This window comes from Monodelphis domestica, chromosome 1, assembly GCF_027887165.1.
Source record: "Monodelphis domestica isolate mMonDom1 chromosome 1, mMonDom1.pri, whole genome shotgun sequence".
NCBI classification, from domain to species: Eukaryota; Metazoa; Chordata; class Mammalia; order Didelphimorphia; family Didelphidae; genus Monodelphis; species Monodelphis domestica.
The window spans coordinates 175,758,257-175,775,616 of record NC_077227.1 but is presented as its reverse complement, the minus strand read 5'-3'; the positions used below and the strand labels follow the sequence as shown (position 1 = coordinate 175,775,616).

At 36.6% G+C, this 17,360-nt stretch overlaps 1 gene segment (V, D, J or C); it reads right to left on the bottom strand.

Annotated features, from left to right (window-relative positions):
* Positions 1-1,010: 1,010 nt before the first annotated feature.
* LOC130456256 (T cell receptor alpha variable 38-2/delta variable 8-like) lies at positions 1,011-2,408 on the bottom strand. The segment is given in 2 exon segments: positions 1,011-2,089; positions 2,296-2,408. Coding segments are annotated over 2 exon segments (357 nt in total).
* Between the last annotated feature and the right edge of the window lie 14,952 nt (positions 2,409-17,360).

Sequence of the window (17,360 nt, the reverse complement as noted above, 5' to 3'; positions counted from 1 at the left end):
AAAGATGGTGGATCTCAGAATCAAGGAAAAGGGATGGATGCAAGAGATATTGAAAAGTTATAATTGATAAGACTTGGAAACTGATTGGATATGGGGTTATGAGCCTGTTGACTACAAGAGTGACCATTTCAATTTTTCAAAGTTGGTTTGAATATCTCATCTTATTTCATTCTGAAGTTAACTTAATACTCAACAGAAATAGGAAAGTTGGGAGAAATAGAAAAATAATGTATTTTGTCTTGGAAATGTCGCATTTGAGATATCCAGTTAAAAATGTCTAATAGGCTGTACTGGAGGGCAAGAGAGAAACTAGTGAGGGAGACATAGATGTGGGAGTCAGCTGCATAGAGATGATAACTGAGCCCCTGGTAGCTGATGAGATCACTCAGAGAGAAGGTATAGAAAGAAATGAAGAAAATCAAGGGCAAAGCATGATAATCGTTGAGACATTGATAATAATTCAGTGTAGGAGATAGAGAAGGAAGTAGGCAGAGGTTGGGAGATAGATAGTGATAAGAAAAAATTTGGAACCTGTGTTTGTTTTTCTTTTGAATTTTACCTTCTGTCATAGAACCTCTACTAACTACATCATGAATTTTTTTACTCTTATCTTCCATCTTAGGATCCATACTAAGTATTGGTTCTAAGGAAGAAGAGGGGTAAAGAAAGAGAAAGGAGAAGGTGAAGAAGAAGAAGGAGGAGGAAGAGAAGGAAGATAAGGAGGAAGATGTAGAGGAGGAGGAGGAGGAGAAGAAAGCTGAAAAGACATTGTGGCTTGAATGGACATTTAAGTGTTCCATATTTTGGAGGATGTGTGCTTCTGAAAGATAATGAAATCTAAGTTGCAGCCTTACAATAGGGTGAAGAAGGTCATTAGAGATGAAGAATTAAGATAGGGGATAGGTTAGTGAGGAATACTCTGAGGAAGAAATTGAAGTCATTGATAAAATTTTAAAAATTACCCAGAGATCAGCCAATCAATCAATCAGTAAATAAACCTTTATTAAGTGCTTATGGTGCATTAAGATTATGCTAGGTTTGGAGGATACAAAGATAGAAGAAAACAGAACAATTTCTACCTACTTTCAAGTATTAAATAGATGATAGCAAAGGATGAGAAAGTATGATACAGAGATAAAAAGATACCTATAGACAGACATTGAATTATAAATATAATAATAAGGATAGTTAACATGTAGTGTTTACTATGTACCAGGCACTGTGCTAAGCACTTTATGATTATTATTTCACTTTATCCTCACAATAGCTCTGGTAGGTAGGTATTATTATTATTCCCATTTAACACTATAGAAAACTAAGGCAAACAGAGGTTAAATGACTTATCCAGGGACACACAGCTATTAAAAATGTCTGAGACTAAATTTGAATTCAGGTCTTTCTTCCTGATTCCAGATATTGTGATATTTTTGCCTTCCCTCAATACTAACATGAGAAACTTTCTGAAAACTTCGTTGGGTGCACTCATTTATCTATTACTTGATTGTGGGAGGAGAAGGGCTCAAGAATGTGAATACTTTTGAAGAATATGATTCACAAACGTCACTGTAAATTCCTTGAGGTCAACTTCAACTATGAGGGTGTGTTTCCTGGGATAAAGTCAATGGTTTCCTTCCCAGCCTCTCAGCTGAACTATGCACAGCCATCCTTGGTTCTCAGCCCACTTCCTCTCAGGGTTTCTGGACATCTGTTGGATTCTGTTGCAAGTCTCCGATGATCTCTCCTTTGCTGACGTTTTTGTACAACTGTGCTTTCCACACTTCTCACTGTGCCTGTCTTAGAACGCAGAAATACACTGCAGCGTCCCCCAGCTGGGAGGCAGAGATCATGAGCCTGATGGAGGCTGCCGCTTTCTGAAAGTTTACCGAATATCGGCCCTCACTCACATTCTGTGCGCCGTAAGAATCCTGACGAATAAGGAAAATCAGCTCCCCACCGGGAGACTGCTTGTACCAGAATAAAAAATAAGTAGCGTCACTGGTGGAATACTTGCAATTAAGAGTCGCAGTCTGCCCCTCCTGCACAGATACGACTGGTGGGCTTTGAGTGACCGTCGGTGCTGAGCCAAGTCCTGCGGAGAGGCATCAAAAATGAGACCGAAAGAATCCCTAATATGATTCAAAGCATTAGCAGACGACCATTAAACAAAAGCAGTGATCTAGCCCTCCTTCCCTCTCATCAGCACAAAGCCCCTTGGGGCTCCCAACCAATTTCCCCTCCTTTTGACCCCCTAGACCCAAGGAGTGACTCAGTTCCCCACTTGCTTGCTCTTCTCACCAAGGCAGCTGAAGGCTATGAGTACCCACAGCACTTTGGGGAGGGGCATACTGGTTATCCTTCCCTTTGGTGTAAAGTGACTTGTTCTGGACTGGAGCCTGGGGCACAGTGCCGCTCAGTGTGACAATTGAAGCTTCTATTTGTGCTACTCCAGAAGAGGAAATGGAGTCAAAGATTGGCAGCCAATCCTGGCATACCTCAGCACATTTATCTATCCCGACCTCCCCTTCTCTTTCACATCAAAGAACAAGACTCTGGCTGCACTTTCAATTGAAATAGAAAAGAAGAGTTATCCAGACCTTACTTTCTTCTTGGTATGAAGGAAGGAAGAAGGAGGTGGACGTTTGCAAGGTCATCTAAATACAGAAAAAGATTCATTCTTATGACTGACGAGACACAAAGAAAGCCTACCTAGAAAGGCAGGAAAGAGGTATCTTGGGAATCACATTACACCAGAATCTGGCTCTGTGATTTTTCTTTTTAGAACACACAGGCTGTTATTCGTAATCATATGAAAGATTGCTCTAACTGACTAATAATTAGGCAAAATACAGATAAAAATAACTCAATGTAGCAAACTGCAAAAATGATAACATATAAAAGTATTCATCTGGTAGGGCTGTGAATTGGTATAGGCCCACTGGAAAACAAATCGGAATGTTAAGAAACTAGCTGCAATATCTATACTCATTGACTAAGAAATCCCACCACTAAATATTAGTCCAAAGGAGATAAAAAACCCAGAAAGGTTTTGTAAATTCTAAAAACGCTTGTAGCTGTATTTTGTGAGTGTGTGTGGTAGCAAAGCACTAGAAATAAAGTAGATATTTATCCATTAGGGAATGGCTAAATAAATTGTGATATCTAAATGTTATTATGAGGTGAGAAAAGATGAATATGAAGAATACAGAGGAGCACAAGGAGGCTTATATAAACTGATGGATGAGGTAAACAGAACCAGGAGAACATATATGCAAACGACAAGCTAATATTAACAGAAAGAACAGGAAAACAAAACCAAGTACTAGTTAATATAATTATCATGCTTGCCCTGAGAAGAGTGGAGAAAATGTACTTCCTTCTCTTCATTGCAGAGGTAGAGGACTATAAATCTGAGATGCAACATTGTCATTGTTGGTTGTTTCTACTGAAATGTTTTTTTAAAAAATATTTATTTGTTTTGATAACAAATTTCCACATAGGTTTTCTGTCTCCCTCCCTTCTTCCTTCCTCCTTCCTGGAGTTCACAAGCAATTCAATCTGGGTTATACATGTATTATCATACAAAATATATTCCATGTTATTCATTTTTGTAAGCAAATAATCTTATAAAACCAAAACCCCCAAACATATACCCAGATAAACAAGTGATTAATGGCATTTTTTCATGCTAAAAATGCTTAATTTTTTCCATTATTTTGTTCAATGGGGAGGAGAGGGGAAAAGGAATATGTTTGGAAATGAATATGATATAAAAATAAAGTGTCCATTTAAAAATGTAAATAAAAAAAGAATACAGTTTGAGATGATAGTTGGAAACCCTAGTATGCTTTGATAAGGGGAACCAGCAACATATCGGGTGACAGCTTCTAATTGACATATTGATACTCCACAAACTTAGATTGAGCTGATGGAAGAGCAATAGGCCACTAGACTCAGAATAGCTCTGGACTTATCCCAATTATTTGCCAGCTGAGTTTCTCTTTTTAATTCAAATGAATCTCTTTGAATTACATTCTTTAAATTAGACATTCCTTACTGTTCATATCATACAACTGTTTTGAGAAACAAATTATGTATCTAAAAGTGTTTCATTAGTAAGATTATAAACACCTTTCTGCTAAGGATCTAACAGAAGGTCTTTGTTTCATCCATGCTTTTCAGTTAGGGAGCAAAGGACAAGAATTACTGCCTTTATTTTACAACAGGTAATTGTTTCTATTGATCCAGCTAAGACTCATCACATAGGAAGGTTTTCAAAGTAGAATTTTCTCCTTAGAAAAGAAGAATGGTTGGTTGGTGGGGGAAGAGATTCACTTCAAAATATTATGATCGTTAATATAAAATATTATATCATTAACTTGTAATGCAGAAAGCTTTGACATCTTAGAATAATCTTTCTTCTTGTTTATTCTCTTCTTTAAAACATTCTATAAGCGCTAAGCTTTTATGAGATCCTCCAGATGATATCTAAAGAAATGCTTGATTAATTGTAGCAGTTAGTTTTATCACAGACCCAAGCATTAGGTCTCTCTTCTATTTTTTAAATTGCTTGTCCTTCTTAAAATCTTCTTGACAATCCCTAGACCAGTTAGAGTAAATTCTATCTACTTCCCCACTCCTTCCCACTTAGCCTTCTGGATTGCATTGGCCAAAACTCTGTTCTCATTTCTTTAAAAAAATGTCTAGCTCAAATTCCAGATGATGCCGAAGGACCACTAATAAGACTCTCTAGGGTTTCTCTATTCTTCCTCCTGCCTAGGTTTACTAAGAACTCAGTTCTGGGGCTTTGGAAGATGAAAAGAGAGTAGGAATTTCTGCTTTGTCCCATTTCTTGGTCTGATCAAGCCTGCCTAGCTAAGCAGAGTTGTTAGAGTCTGTTACCTTATACATACATAGTCCTTCCCATTTGGACACTTTAGAAGAAATTTGGACTCTTTGAGACAGAGGATCTAGTTTCAATCACAGCTCTACCACTTATAAATAAATTACTTCAAAGGGGCAATAAGGTGATTAAGGGGATAGAGAGCTAAGCCTAGAGATGGGAGGTCCTGGGCTTAAATATGGCCTCAGATACTCCTTAGTATGCGACCTTGGGCAAGTCATTTAACCTCCCTGTCCCTTAACCTCTACTGCCTTAGAACCAATACTTAAATTCCAAGGCAGAAGGTAAGTGTTAAAAAAAAAATTACTTCTCTCTTTTCATATTTGTCTCATTTTTCTCATTTGCAATACGAAGGGAGTGGACTTAGATAAGTTCTAGTCTTTCTTATCCCCTTCTATCTTAGAAAAAATAGAAGATGTCCAATACAGGTTTAGTTTGAACCTGGGGAATCAATCACATCGCATTTCCTGAATTCAAAGGCTGTTTGGAACTGATTCCACCATAGTATATGAGTTGATGAGCCATGGAAATTGACTTGTTGATCCAGAACTGACTAATATTGTGCTCATTTGATCATTGGCCCCTGGAGGATGAGCTAAGGTTGTAAAAGACCTTGGACTGTAGGGGCTCCAGTTAACTGGGTTTTCTCTTGTCCTGTGTATGGCAGACTCCTATCTCCTACTTCCCTAATTCCAGTTCTAACAATTTACCATAGCTCCTGAGGGCCTGATGTTAAGTCATTAAACTGATTTGTGACCAGAGTAGGTGCAGACAGAGAAGAATATAAGACATTAAAGTAGATAGAGAATGAAGACTCTTGAAAGTGAACGTAGAGACAAAAATGGTGAAAAATGGTGTCTCCCGGCCCCTTAAAAATTTAAGGCTTTAATACTAAGCATGCCTGAGAATCTGACAAGATATTCCTTTGTAGCAAAAACCATATCCAGGTACAGGGGGGAAATACAAAATTAACAAGAAGCAGACAGTAATGAGGAGCTGTAGCAGCAAACTGAATGGGGTTGGAAGTGGAAAAAGTAAGATGGGGGCATATATCATAATCTGATTGGATAATCCCTTATACAAAACTTAGTTTATTGGCATGGGGTATACAATCCATCAAGGAACAGAGCTAAAAAGAACAGCCAGCTTTTTGCATGCCTGAGAGCTTGATAGGCATCAGTTACCTCAGACTACCCTCCACTGTTGGTTCCTTCACATGACAAGTGGAGATGAATACTTGAGAGACAGCCCCTACTCTGGTCTAGGCACTAGTCACAGATCCCCTTCCTGTTACACTGGGAATTTCAAGCTGCCAAAGTGAAAAGAATTTTTTCCTTTACTTTATCTGCATTTTAATGTATACCCAACTCAGTTCTATTGTTACAAAGTCAGATGATTGTATGAATAATAATAGCTAGTGTTTATATAATGCTTTATGGTTCACAAAGTATTTTAAAATATCTTACTTTATTCTTAACAAAAACTTTGGGAGGTTGGTGCTATGATTATCTTCATTTTACATTTGGGGAAACTATGGCAGATTAAGGTTAAGCAACTCACCAAGGGCACATAGCTAGACAGTGAATGAAGCAGGTTTTGTATCTAGGGGTTCCCAACTCCAGATCCAGTGCTTTCTCCACTGTGCCGCCCAGAAGCACAGTTGCTTCATAAGTCTTAATATATAAATACAGACCCAGGGCTGGAAGAAAATACATAGTCCCAACCAACTTTTTTCTCCTCATGCCCATTTCACAGATGAGAAAATTGAGTCCCTGGGAAATTAAATGACTTGCTCATTGTTATAAAGGTAGTAAGTAGTGGAGATGGGATTTGGATTGCATTAGCCAATAGAAATTCTGATAGATGGACCACTGGCAGATGGAGACTGGACTCAGGGAAATTAATTTTCTCAAAGTAAATAATCTAAGTGGATGCCAAAGATTTTCTCCATAAAAATCCTGACCTTCCAGGGAAAATCTCTTAGAGCAAAACTCCTCCTTCAGCTTGAAATTGTAGTCAGAGGTAAAAATCCACTCCCAGCTCAGATGAAATCCAAGAAGGCAGTGAAGTTCAGTTTTTTTCAGCTTTTTAGACTCCCACAATTCCTTCCTACCCAGAATCCTTTCCCAGGGTTTATCTCAAAATTCCCTTCTTTCCACTAACCCTAGAAAACCAGACCATCCCTAATTATATTCCTACATAGCTTCACACAAAGGACCAGGCTTATGTTGAGGCTCTTCAGTTCATTTCATTTGCCTGCCCGGCAGATTCCAGTACTGTGACCTTCCCCTTCCCATTTCCAAATCATATTTTGAAGAGAATAGCTTCCAATATATTGGGACAAATAAAAAGTAAGGAAAACTGATCAACTGGACCTATAACTGTGGGATAAGGATTAGTTCTAAAAACTGTGTGGTCACACTGGATTGAGAAGTGGAGCAATGGTTAAGCAGTAGCTGGACAAAGGATTACCACTGACTCATTTTCCTATTATTTTCCTTTCCTCTTCCCCACTAGTGGAGGAATTCATTGGGGAAAGAGGTTAGTGAAACATTGGATATGGAAGCTACCATAATATACTTTATAAGTAATTAATGGAATTCAAGTAAGATATTATTTTGGAGATACATGATTTTTCGTTTATAAGGTCAACTCTGCTAACCTGAACCAGATCTTCCTTTTTTAATATACTGATCTCCAGGTCATCCCTTCTTTCTGAAGATGCTCAGAAAGTTTTCCTCTCCAACCCTATCCCTGCAATCATTCTTTAATATACTTTTGATATCCCAAACAGAGATAGATGGAGCTAAGGTGAGGCAGCCAGCACACTGAAAGAAAGGAAGAACTTGAAGGTGCTTCCCATATTCCCCCTCATCCTTATCCCATCACACAGTGAGCTTAAAACTACTTCAGTAGCACAGGCTTACCCAAGTGGTCAAAGTAGAATGCATTAGGTTTCCATAGTATGTCAACAGTCCCCTAATCTCTTTCTTCACATTGCCAAACCTCTTTTTTTTAAACCACCCACACCCTCAGCTTTTTCTACTATTTGTCTAGTTCTGAAGCTTTGTTCTATGGGGCACTCTACACCTTACCTGACAGGACAGTAACTGTTAAATATACACATACATAGAAGGAGTAAGTAGGGAGTCAAGTAGATAGAGAGTCATCCTGGAAGTCAGGGTGATCTGGGTTCAAGTCCTGACTCTAACATGTTTTGTTTTTGTAACCCTAAGAGTTATTGAAACTAAAAGGTCTCAGGCAACTCTAAGAGTTCTGTATGGCACAAAACTTGCTGATATGAATTAGTAGAGGGAGTTGCAAAAAGAAGGAATTTCCTGTATCAATATAATCATAGGTTCAGACCCAAAATTCTATCTCTGAATATATATACACATATACACTTTTACATAAATATATTCATACTCTCTATTTAAAGACTTAAATGCTATTTTTTTCACTTAACTGCAGCAAAAGGAGCCTCACTGAGGCTAGAACAAAGATCACAGTCATTTGAATATAGAATCCTCTGGAGATTTAAGGGAGGTATGTGATGGACTGCTTAGACAGCCTAGAAAGCCTGATTATTAAATTTTCAGTGTATTTATAATCTCAGAAATTGGAAATCATTACAAATGGTGGCTTAATTTATTGCTTTGTTGATTGCCTAGACTTAGCATTCATATTACATTTTATTGTATATGTGAATTTTTTTTTCCAAAGTCCAGTTGTTAAACATTTATCAGTATTCTGTTTTTATAAACACTACTTGAGCTCAGTAGGTTATTAGAAAGCTCAAAGAATGGAGTCATTACCAGACTGGAGGCTTATGACTGTAGATTAATAATGATGATGATAACTGGAATATATGTATACATACACACATTATACATACACATAATTGTGTATATATATATATAAATACATGTTTATGTATGTGTGTATATGCACATGCACACAGAGTGCTTTGAGCCTCATAGAACTCCTAATTATGGGGTTATGTGGCTCTATACTCCCAATTTCTAGACCTGCCTGAGCATCTTCTCATTACTTTTGAAGCTGGCTCCATCTGTATATGCTTCTCTTTTATATGAGACACCTTGATTCTGTCAATGTCTTTACTATTTCACATAAAGAGAAGATTTGATTAGTGTAGACACCTTTTAGAGGAATTTAGACATGGGGAAAATTTCTAGGATATCCGTGAAACAGCAAACATTGTTCTATTGTGGCAAAGTGAATGAACTAATAATGGAAGTGGTTTTTGATGTGGTCCCAACATTCTCTCATTTCTTATTTCTGGCAAGGATGAGGAGGGGGAATTAGCTAGCTCATAGTATCACCCAAATTTCTTGGGACAAAAAAATAATTAAATTATTGATAAACAACAACCTTACAACTTTTTATATCTTAAAAAAACTTTTAATAAATTTCTTCCTTTTTTTGAAAACATTTGTTTCATAAAATCTAGCATTAACTTCATGAAATTTTGCCACATTGTTTAATTCCTCATTAGGGAACCACAATTATCATTTTAAATATTTATTTAATTTTTGTCCTGAAATTAACAAACATCAAGTTATTGTCTTGAATATATTGAATGTATCTTTAAAAAGAGTATATTTTCCCAGTTCGACTCTTGATCATAAATCACTTTTTAACCTATTTTGACATTTTTAAGTTAGTTTCTTTTTTAGCTGCAATCTTCAATTTTTCCTTTATTAATCTGTTTCTAATCCTACCTTATACAATTTCCCCTCCCCATATAAAGCAAATAAAACACATACAGATACATGCAAAGAAAATTAAGTCCTGAATACATAGATACATATTCTAACACAACAAATTCACACATTGGCCATTCTTTTGTGTTTTGGAGAGAATCTTGGGATATTTCAAACTGCTGCATATTTTCCCAAATGTAATCCTGCTTGCTCCTTTCCTTTCATTCAGTTATGGACCCAGTTCACTGTATATCTTCAGTATATACACTGATGGATTAAATAAATAAACTTTCCATAAATTTGATACCATACAGCATATTTTATCATCATTACACTGAATTGGCATTGACATTTTTGAAGTTCAATAATTTTTCAGATGCATCCAACTTTTCATGAAATTATTTGGGGTTTCCTTGGCAAAGATACTGATATGGTTTGCCACTTCCTTCTCAAGCTCATTTTTACAGATGAGGAAATTGAAGCAAACTGGGTGAAGCATCTTGCCAAGGGTCATACAGATGTGTCTCAAACTAGATTTGAATTTGGGAAGCAGAGTCTTCCAGACTTCAGGTCTGGCACTTCATCCTCTATACTACCTAGCTGCCCCATTGGATTGACATGAGTGATTTATTTGCTCCACTTGACTTTGCCTTTGGTCTAGAAACCATTTCCCTTTCCCAGATTCATACAATGGGCTGTAGTCACAATGTTTTAGTCAGTGAGGACCTGGGTAAAATGGTCCTGGATTTCACCAAATCATGGAATTACAGAGTGGTAGAGCTGAAAAGAACTTTAGCAAACATTTAATACATCTTCTAAATTCTGTTAATGGAGAAAGAGACCCAGAAAGATGAAACAACTTATCAAAGATCCTACAGTTATTAATTAATAGCAAAATGGATGCATAATCAAATTTTCTGACCCCCAAATCTGGCTTTCCTTACACTATATTATGTTCAAGAAGGTATTTGGTGTATAAAAATTAGCTATTTTATGCAGAAGGTAGAAGTAGAGAAGAATTTACCATATTTCCAGATTGAATGAAGTAAGTTTATGTGTTTTAAAAATGTGATTGCTCAGGGGAAGGACTATGTCCGTCATTGTTTAAAATCTTCAGTGAATCCTTAAAGCCTTTGGGAAAAAATACAAAATCCACAGTTTGACAATAAAAATTATTTATTTATCTGTTACATTAAAATACCTAGTTAACTCCTTCCCTCCTCTCCATTAGAGAAGGCATCATTTCACAAAAAATATGTCTGAATAAAACTATATCTTACTTATTTCTATTTATTCATTCTTTTTCAAGAGGTGGACACAAGTAATTCTTGAAACAATAGTTCTGTTGCTGGATATAATGCTTGCTGGATATATATATATATATATATATATATATTCTGCTCATTTCACTCTTCATAATTTTGTGTAGGCGTATCCATGTTTTTTTCCCAAACTGCTTGTCACTTCTTACAAAATAGCAGAATTCCACAATCATATGCCACAACTTGTTTAGCTATTTTTCAACTGATAGACATCACCTCAATTTCCAGTTCTCTGCCACCACAAAGAGAACCATTGTAAATAATTTAGAACATATAGATGCTTTTCCTTTTTCCCTGATCACCTTAGGAAATAAATCTAATAGTGGCATTGCTTGGTCAAAGGGCATATACAATTTTATAACTCTTTGAGCATTATTCTAGATTGTTCTCTAAAATAGTTTGATCCATTTACAGTTCCAGAAACTGAATTTTGCAAGCCTGACATTTTTGAAAACTCTACAACATGACTCCCACCTACCTTCCCAGTTTTATTTCATATTTCTTCCCTTTAATGCTTTCCATTCTCTTCCAACTGGCTTATTACCTGTTCCCTGTATTCAACAGTCCATAGGCTCTCCCTTGTTTGAAATGTGCTCCCTTCTCAGCATAGCCTCTTAGAATCTCTAGCTCTCAAGACCCCCTACTTTAGTTGGCGTTAGTGTTCAATTTCTTGAAATTACTTTCTACAAACTATTTAAAATTATTTATATTATTTGATCAATTATCTGTTGGGGAGTGGCTTTTGGTCTGATCATGCATTATGGATATCAGATTTCCTATTTATTTTGTATCTTCTTGACTGTGTTCATATCGTATTTCTACCTGTAAAATTGAGCTCCTTGAGGGCAAGGACCATTTTGATTTTGTGTTTGTATCCTTGACCTAAATTATGAAATATTACACATAGTCCATGCCAATATAGTGTTTACTAAATTGAATTAATGAAGTCTATTACACATTTCAGATTACTTTCCATTAGACTACCAATAAAATATCATTGTCCATATAGCCACAGCCCATAATACTTCACCTAGTAACTTCTCTTTCTCTTTCTTTTTTTTCCCCTCATAATTCTTTTTTTTTAAAGCAAGCCCACTATTACATATCAGAAGTCCTCTTTCAGGGAGTCAGATTGGAGTTGCAGGTGCAGGTTTTGTGAACAGGCTGCAAATGCCTAGAGAATGCTGTGTGCTTGCTGCACAGAGGTAGGTGCCTGAGTCTTCAGCTTGGGCAGCAGAGATGGATAAAGAACTGAGCTGCTTTTTCTCGTCAAACCAGGCAGTAAATTTTTCCTGACTCTTCTTTTCCCCTCCACTTAATAATAAAAGGATGAAAGAAGGCCTTTCTCCTGGCTTCTGCTTATACCACTGTAAGCCGTATAGAGAACTTGAGGAGGTACAATTCATGGTGAAGCTCTTTCCTTCTTGGATGTTCATGGACTGAGGACTCTGATCTAGCTGTTGGCCACTCACCCCTGTTCAGGCAATAAGAGAGGAAAATGATACTCATTAAACCCCTTCTGTCTCAACTCTTTATTTATTTATATTTATCTGTTTATTTACATCTCTGTGGGCTCTACTTCCACTATGACCATCTTCACTTGTGAATGCTTGCTATTCTTTCCCACATGCCTAGTCCTCATTTAAGTATCTCCAAAAATATAAAGAGGCCTAGATCTTTATCCTCAGGTAGATGACATCCTAAATGGAGTCCCTGTGAAGGAATCAAGGAACTTTCAAACTGAGGACAGCTGTGTAGCTAGAGCCAGGCCTAGAGATGAGAGGTCTTGGGTATGAATCTGGCCTCAGATACTTCCTAGCTGTGTGACCCCTAGCGAGTTACTTAACCCTCATCACCTAATCCTTGAGGCTCTTCTACCTTGGAACCAATACACAGTATTGTTCCTAAGATGGAAGGTAAGGGGAAAGAAAGAAAGAAAGAAAGAAAGAAAGAAAGAAAGAAAGAAAGAAAGAAAGAAAGAAAGAAAGAAAGAAAGAAAGAAAGAAAGAAAGAAAGAAAGAAAGAAAGAAAGAAAGAAAGAAAGAAAGAAAGAAAGAAAGAAAGAAAGAAAGAAAGAAAGAAAGAAAGAAAGAAAGAAAGAAAGAAAGAAAGAAAGAAAGAAAGAAAGAAAGAAAGAAGGACAGAAAGGAAGGAAGAACTTTTAAACTTACAGGCCAATTGTATCCATAAGAAAACTCCTAGGAGTTTTTCTATTTTTCTTCCTTCCATCAAGGGCAGTTGAAGCTATGAGCTCTAAACCAGATTTTCTTGTAATAAGCAACTTTGGGTTATATTATATCTTTTGCTGTTAATGTCACTTAGCAGCAATGACTGCTGCCTATGCCTAGCCAATCAGATACTACTGTTTCCCCTTCTACTCATATAGTTGGAATATTCTGTTGAAAACATTGCCCCCTTGTTGTCAGACTCAAAAAAGAAAGTTGTCAACTAAAAGTGATGACTTTCATTTGAGATTTCCAGAATGAAATTCCTTTCAAGGAACTTTTTATTATATCCTCCCTATTCCCAACACATTTATGTTATACTTTTAGTGAGTACCAGGGGACTGAGAAAATATTGTTGAGAAGAGAAGAAAAATTTTATGTATATTCTTTAAAAATTTTATTTTTATTTTCAATTCTAAATTTTCTTCTTCCTTCTGCATCTCCCTGACTTTTTGAGAAGCCAAGAAACATTATGTAAACATGCATATATATATATATATGTACATATGTACATCATGCAAAATATTTCCATGTTAGCCATGTTGCTGTGGGGAAAACAAGAAACCACAAAGTGAAAAAATGTTTCAATATGTATTTGCAGTTCACCAGTTCTCTTTCTGTATGTGGATAGAGTTTTTCATCAAGAGTCCTTGGAAACTATAGTGGATCATTGTATGATCAGAATAATTAAATCTTTAATAGTTGATTATCATTATAGCATTGCTATTACTGTGTATAATGTTCTCTTAATTCTACTCTCTTTACTTTGTATCAACTTATATAGATCTTCCCAAGTTTTTCTGAAAAAAGAAGAAAATCTTTGCTTGTGATTGTTAGGGAAATGAAAGGTTGTGGGAAATTAGGGAAATGTGAAAGATTTATAGAGTTCATAAAGACATGGATTCTACTCTTAAAGAACTAACTAAGTGGAGAGGAATCAAACAACTCGATCACCTAGAATAATGTGTGATAGAAAGAATAGTTGAAATCCAATAATCCACACACAGAGGAGTAAACATTTTGGGAATGTGTGTGGTCAGAGCATATATGTTGAGAGAAATCTACTGTTGGAACTATGAGCGTCAATGATGCATAGAATTATCATGAAATCATTCTTGTTTGGCTTGCTCCCTATTGATCTCACATACTATGTAATTTCTGTCATCTATAAAAGGAGTTTCAGAAAGAGAAAACACCTACCTTATAGGGTTGTTGTGCAGATCATAAAAGATAATATGTGTAAATACTTATGAAATAGATGTGTCAGTACTTTCCAAATATGTATGTGCGTGTGTGTTGTTGTTCAGTTGTGTCCAACTCTCTGTGACCTCATTTGGGGTTTTCTTGACAAAGATACTGGAGGAGTTTGCTATTTCCTCATCCAGCTCATTTTATAGGTGAGAAACTAAGGCAAACAGGATTGAACAACTTGTCCAGTGTTGCACAGCTAGTATCTGAGGATGGATTTGAACTCGTGAAAAAAGTCTTCTTAATTCCAAGCCCAGTATTCTATCTACGATGCCACCTAGCTTCTGAGTATATGTGTGTTTGTATGTGTGTGAGAAAGATACAACTGTGTGTGTGTGTTTATATTTGTATGAACCCACAAAGTACAATGAACATGGTGGGGGTAGTAATTTTCTAGGATTCCAGCCATCATGTATAAATTGGGAGAGTCAACTCAGAATTCTGCATGTACATGTTATTGCCACATTTAGGATATAAGCTCCTTGAAGGAAAGGATTGCTTCACTTTTTGGGTTTTTTTTCTTCCCAGTATATAACTCAGTGCCAAGAATTTAGTAAGAGATTAGCACTGCTTGCTGTCATTGATTTTCACAAATGTCAAAAAATTCTTTATGGACCCTAGACTCTCAGTTGTGGAAAGAATCATTGCTATATCATACTTAAGCAGTAGATTTATATTTTAATTTTCCCCTCCATTTAAACCTTTGATTCATATTTTTTCATTTTATTGTCCTATTTTCTCTATGCCTACTCCTGATTGAGATACAAATAAGCACATTTTTTACCCTTTGGGAAAAAATTTCAACAAATATTAAAATAGCCTGTCTTTATCACTTTTAGAGAGTAAAGCAGACAATCCTTTTCAAGTAACTTCCGAAGGTATAAAACAACCAATGTACAATGTTAATATCCCCACCTAGCCATAGAAGGAATGGGCCAGGAGCAAAACTCTTCAAGTTATGGTAAATTAACAGGAATCTCAGACTTCTTTAAAATGAGAATGATTTAAAACGTCAGCCTTGGTCCTTAACCCAGTAAATAGATCATGATTGATAGGACAAAGCTATGAGAATGGCAGAAGTTCAAAGCAGCAGGTATGGGAGGCAAATTCAGAGAGTTTAAAGCATTACAGCAGGAGTAGAATGGCATATCCCTATGTTCTATAGGGAAATGGAACATGGAAGCTACTCATCTAGTGATTAAAAGCTCCTGATGGTTCTTTCCTGATCCTAGGGGAAGAAGACTTGATTAAAGTGAAAAACTAAGCAGATTAAATAGCATATAGAGCTAGTTGAAATAAGAATTCAAGGGATAGTCATTTAAATACAATGATAAACATGTATCTTGGAAGAGTTTGTATCAGTAATCCAAAGCTGGGGAGTTAGTGTGGGGAAGATTTTTTTAAAATGGTGATAGCACGCTAGCCACACCCTTTGGTGCTATGACATATTAGTATGACCACTGCTACAGACACAGATAAGAAAAAGAATAAGAAAATGGAACTATGGCTAACAGCAATAAAGAAAAAAGATGATAAAGAATATCATTGTCTTTCCTTGTTACCTTATTTGCAGTACTATCTTTTTTTTTTTGCCAACTGATATCCAATCTCTTCACCATCTTCTCCTTCTGCTTACATTTGTCAGAGAAGCTTCTGGATCAAATACTATTGTGACAGAGGCTGGCACTAGGGGGAAGTGCCAGACTGAAGAGTGTGTGGATCTGATCATCTTGATGGGGAAGGGGCCCCAGGAGATTGGAATCTTGAGGAGCAGAAGGTTCCCTTGTGAAGAGCAGTTGGTCTCTGGGTCTGGAGAAGCTGAAGAGGGAGAATGAATAAGATTTTCTCCTGAGGATTACCCACTTTTTCCTGCTTGTGACTGGAAATCCTTACCCCCAACACTTCCCAGTTGAAGAGACTCAGTGAAGAGAAACCTGAGAAAAGGAATTTTGAATCTCTGTCAGACTTTACCTCAGCTCCTGTTGCTCTGGGTCTGAATTAGGGCTAAGGGGCCAAACACAGGGTCAGTCAACCTGACTATCTCTTAGGGGCTCAGGCTGCCAAAGCCCAAGTCTCCCCCCCCAAACTTGAGGAGGGATGAAAAAGGGTTTTAGCTAGAGAAAGGAATAACCTTCCCCTCCCCCCACTATCCTTTCCCATTCTTTCTCTGACAGTTATTCCTTTGTATTACCTATTGGGTTAATTGACATTAAAGTAGTTATCTTTTCTCCAAACTGTGAATCAAGTGTGAGTGAACAAATCAAGGGAAGAGACATCTTCCTAAGAAAAAACCTTTTGGTCTCTAGTATTGAAGAGGGGACAAGAGGGACAAGAGCAAATCTGGGAGAACAGCCATAGTTAAGGAGGGAAGGCAGAAGGGGGAAAATCTTCAAATCTCCTCTCTTCTCTCTGAACCAACTCTAAACATCATCTGTCTCTCCTAGATTACTGTTTCCTTTTACCACCCCCAAACCTTTTTCTCTGTTACATTATTTAGTATTTTTACACTGGCATCCATTTTGTTTCCAACTCTTTATTATGACAAATGATGATATGAATATTATGGTGTAACTTGGAACTTTGTATTTTACTTCATTATGAGTATATTACCAGTATTAGGACTATTGAGTCAAAAGTTATAATTGTTTAATCACCTTTCTTCCATAATTCCAGATGGAAATGTAAAGCAATTGCATCACTTCCTATCTCTGCTAACAGTTGCTTCATTGCATCCATCTTCTCACAGCCCCTCCAAGATTGATTCTTCTATATTTTTTCATATTTTTTGATTTGTATTGTATGGGGGGAAACTTCAGAGTTGTTTTCATTTGAAGGGTTGGGTTTTTAAGAATATGCAGCCAGTCTAGATTAATGCGCAGAAAAATTGAGGAAGCTAAAAGATGAGTTTCCATTTCTGGATATGAAATATATGTCTATCTCC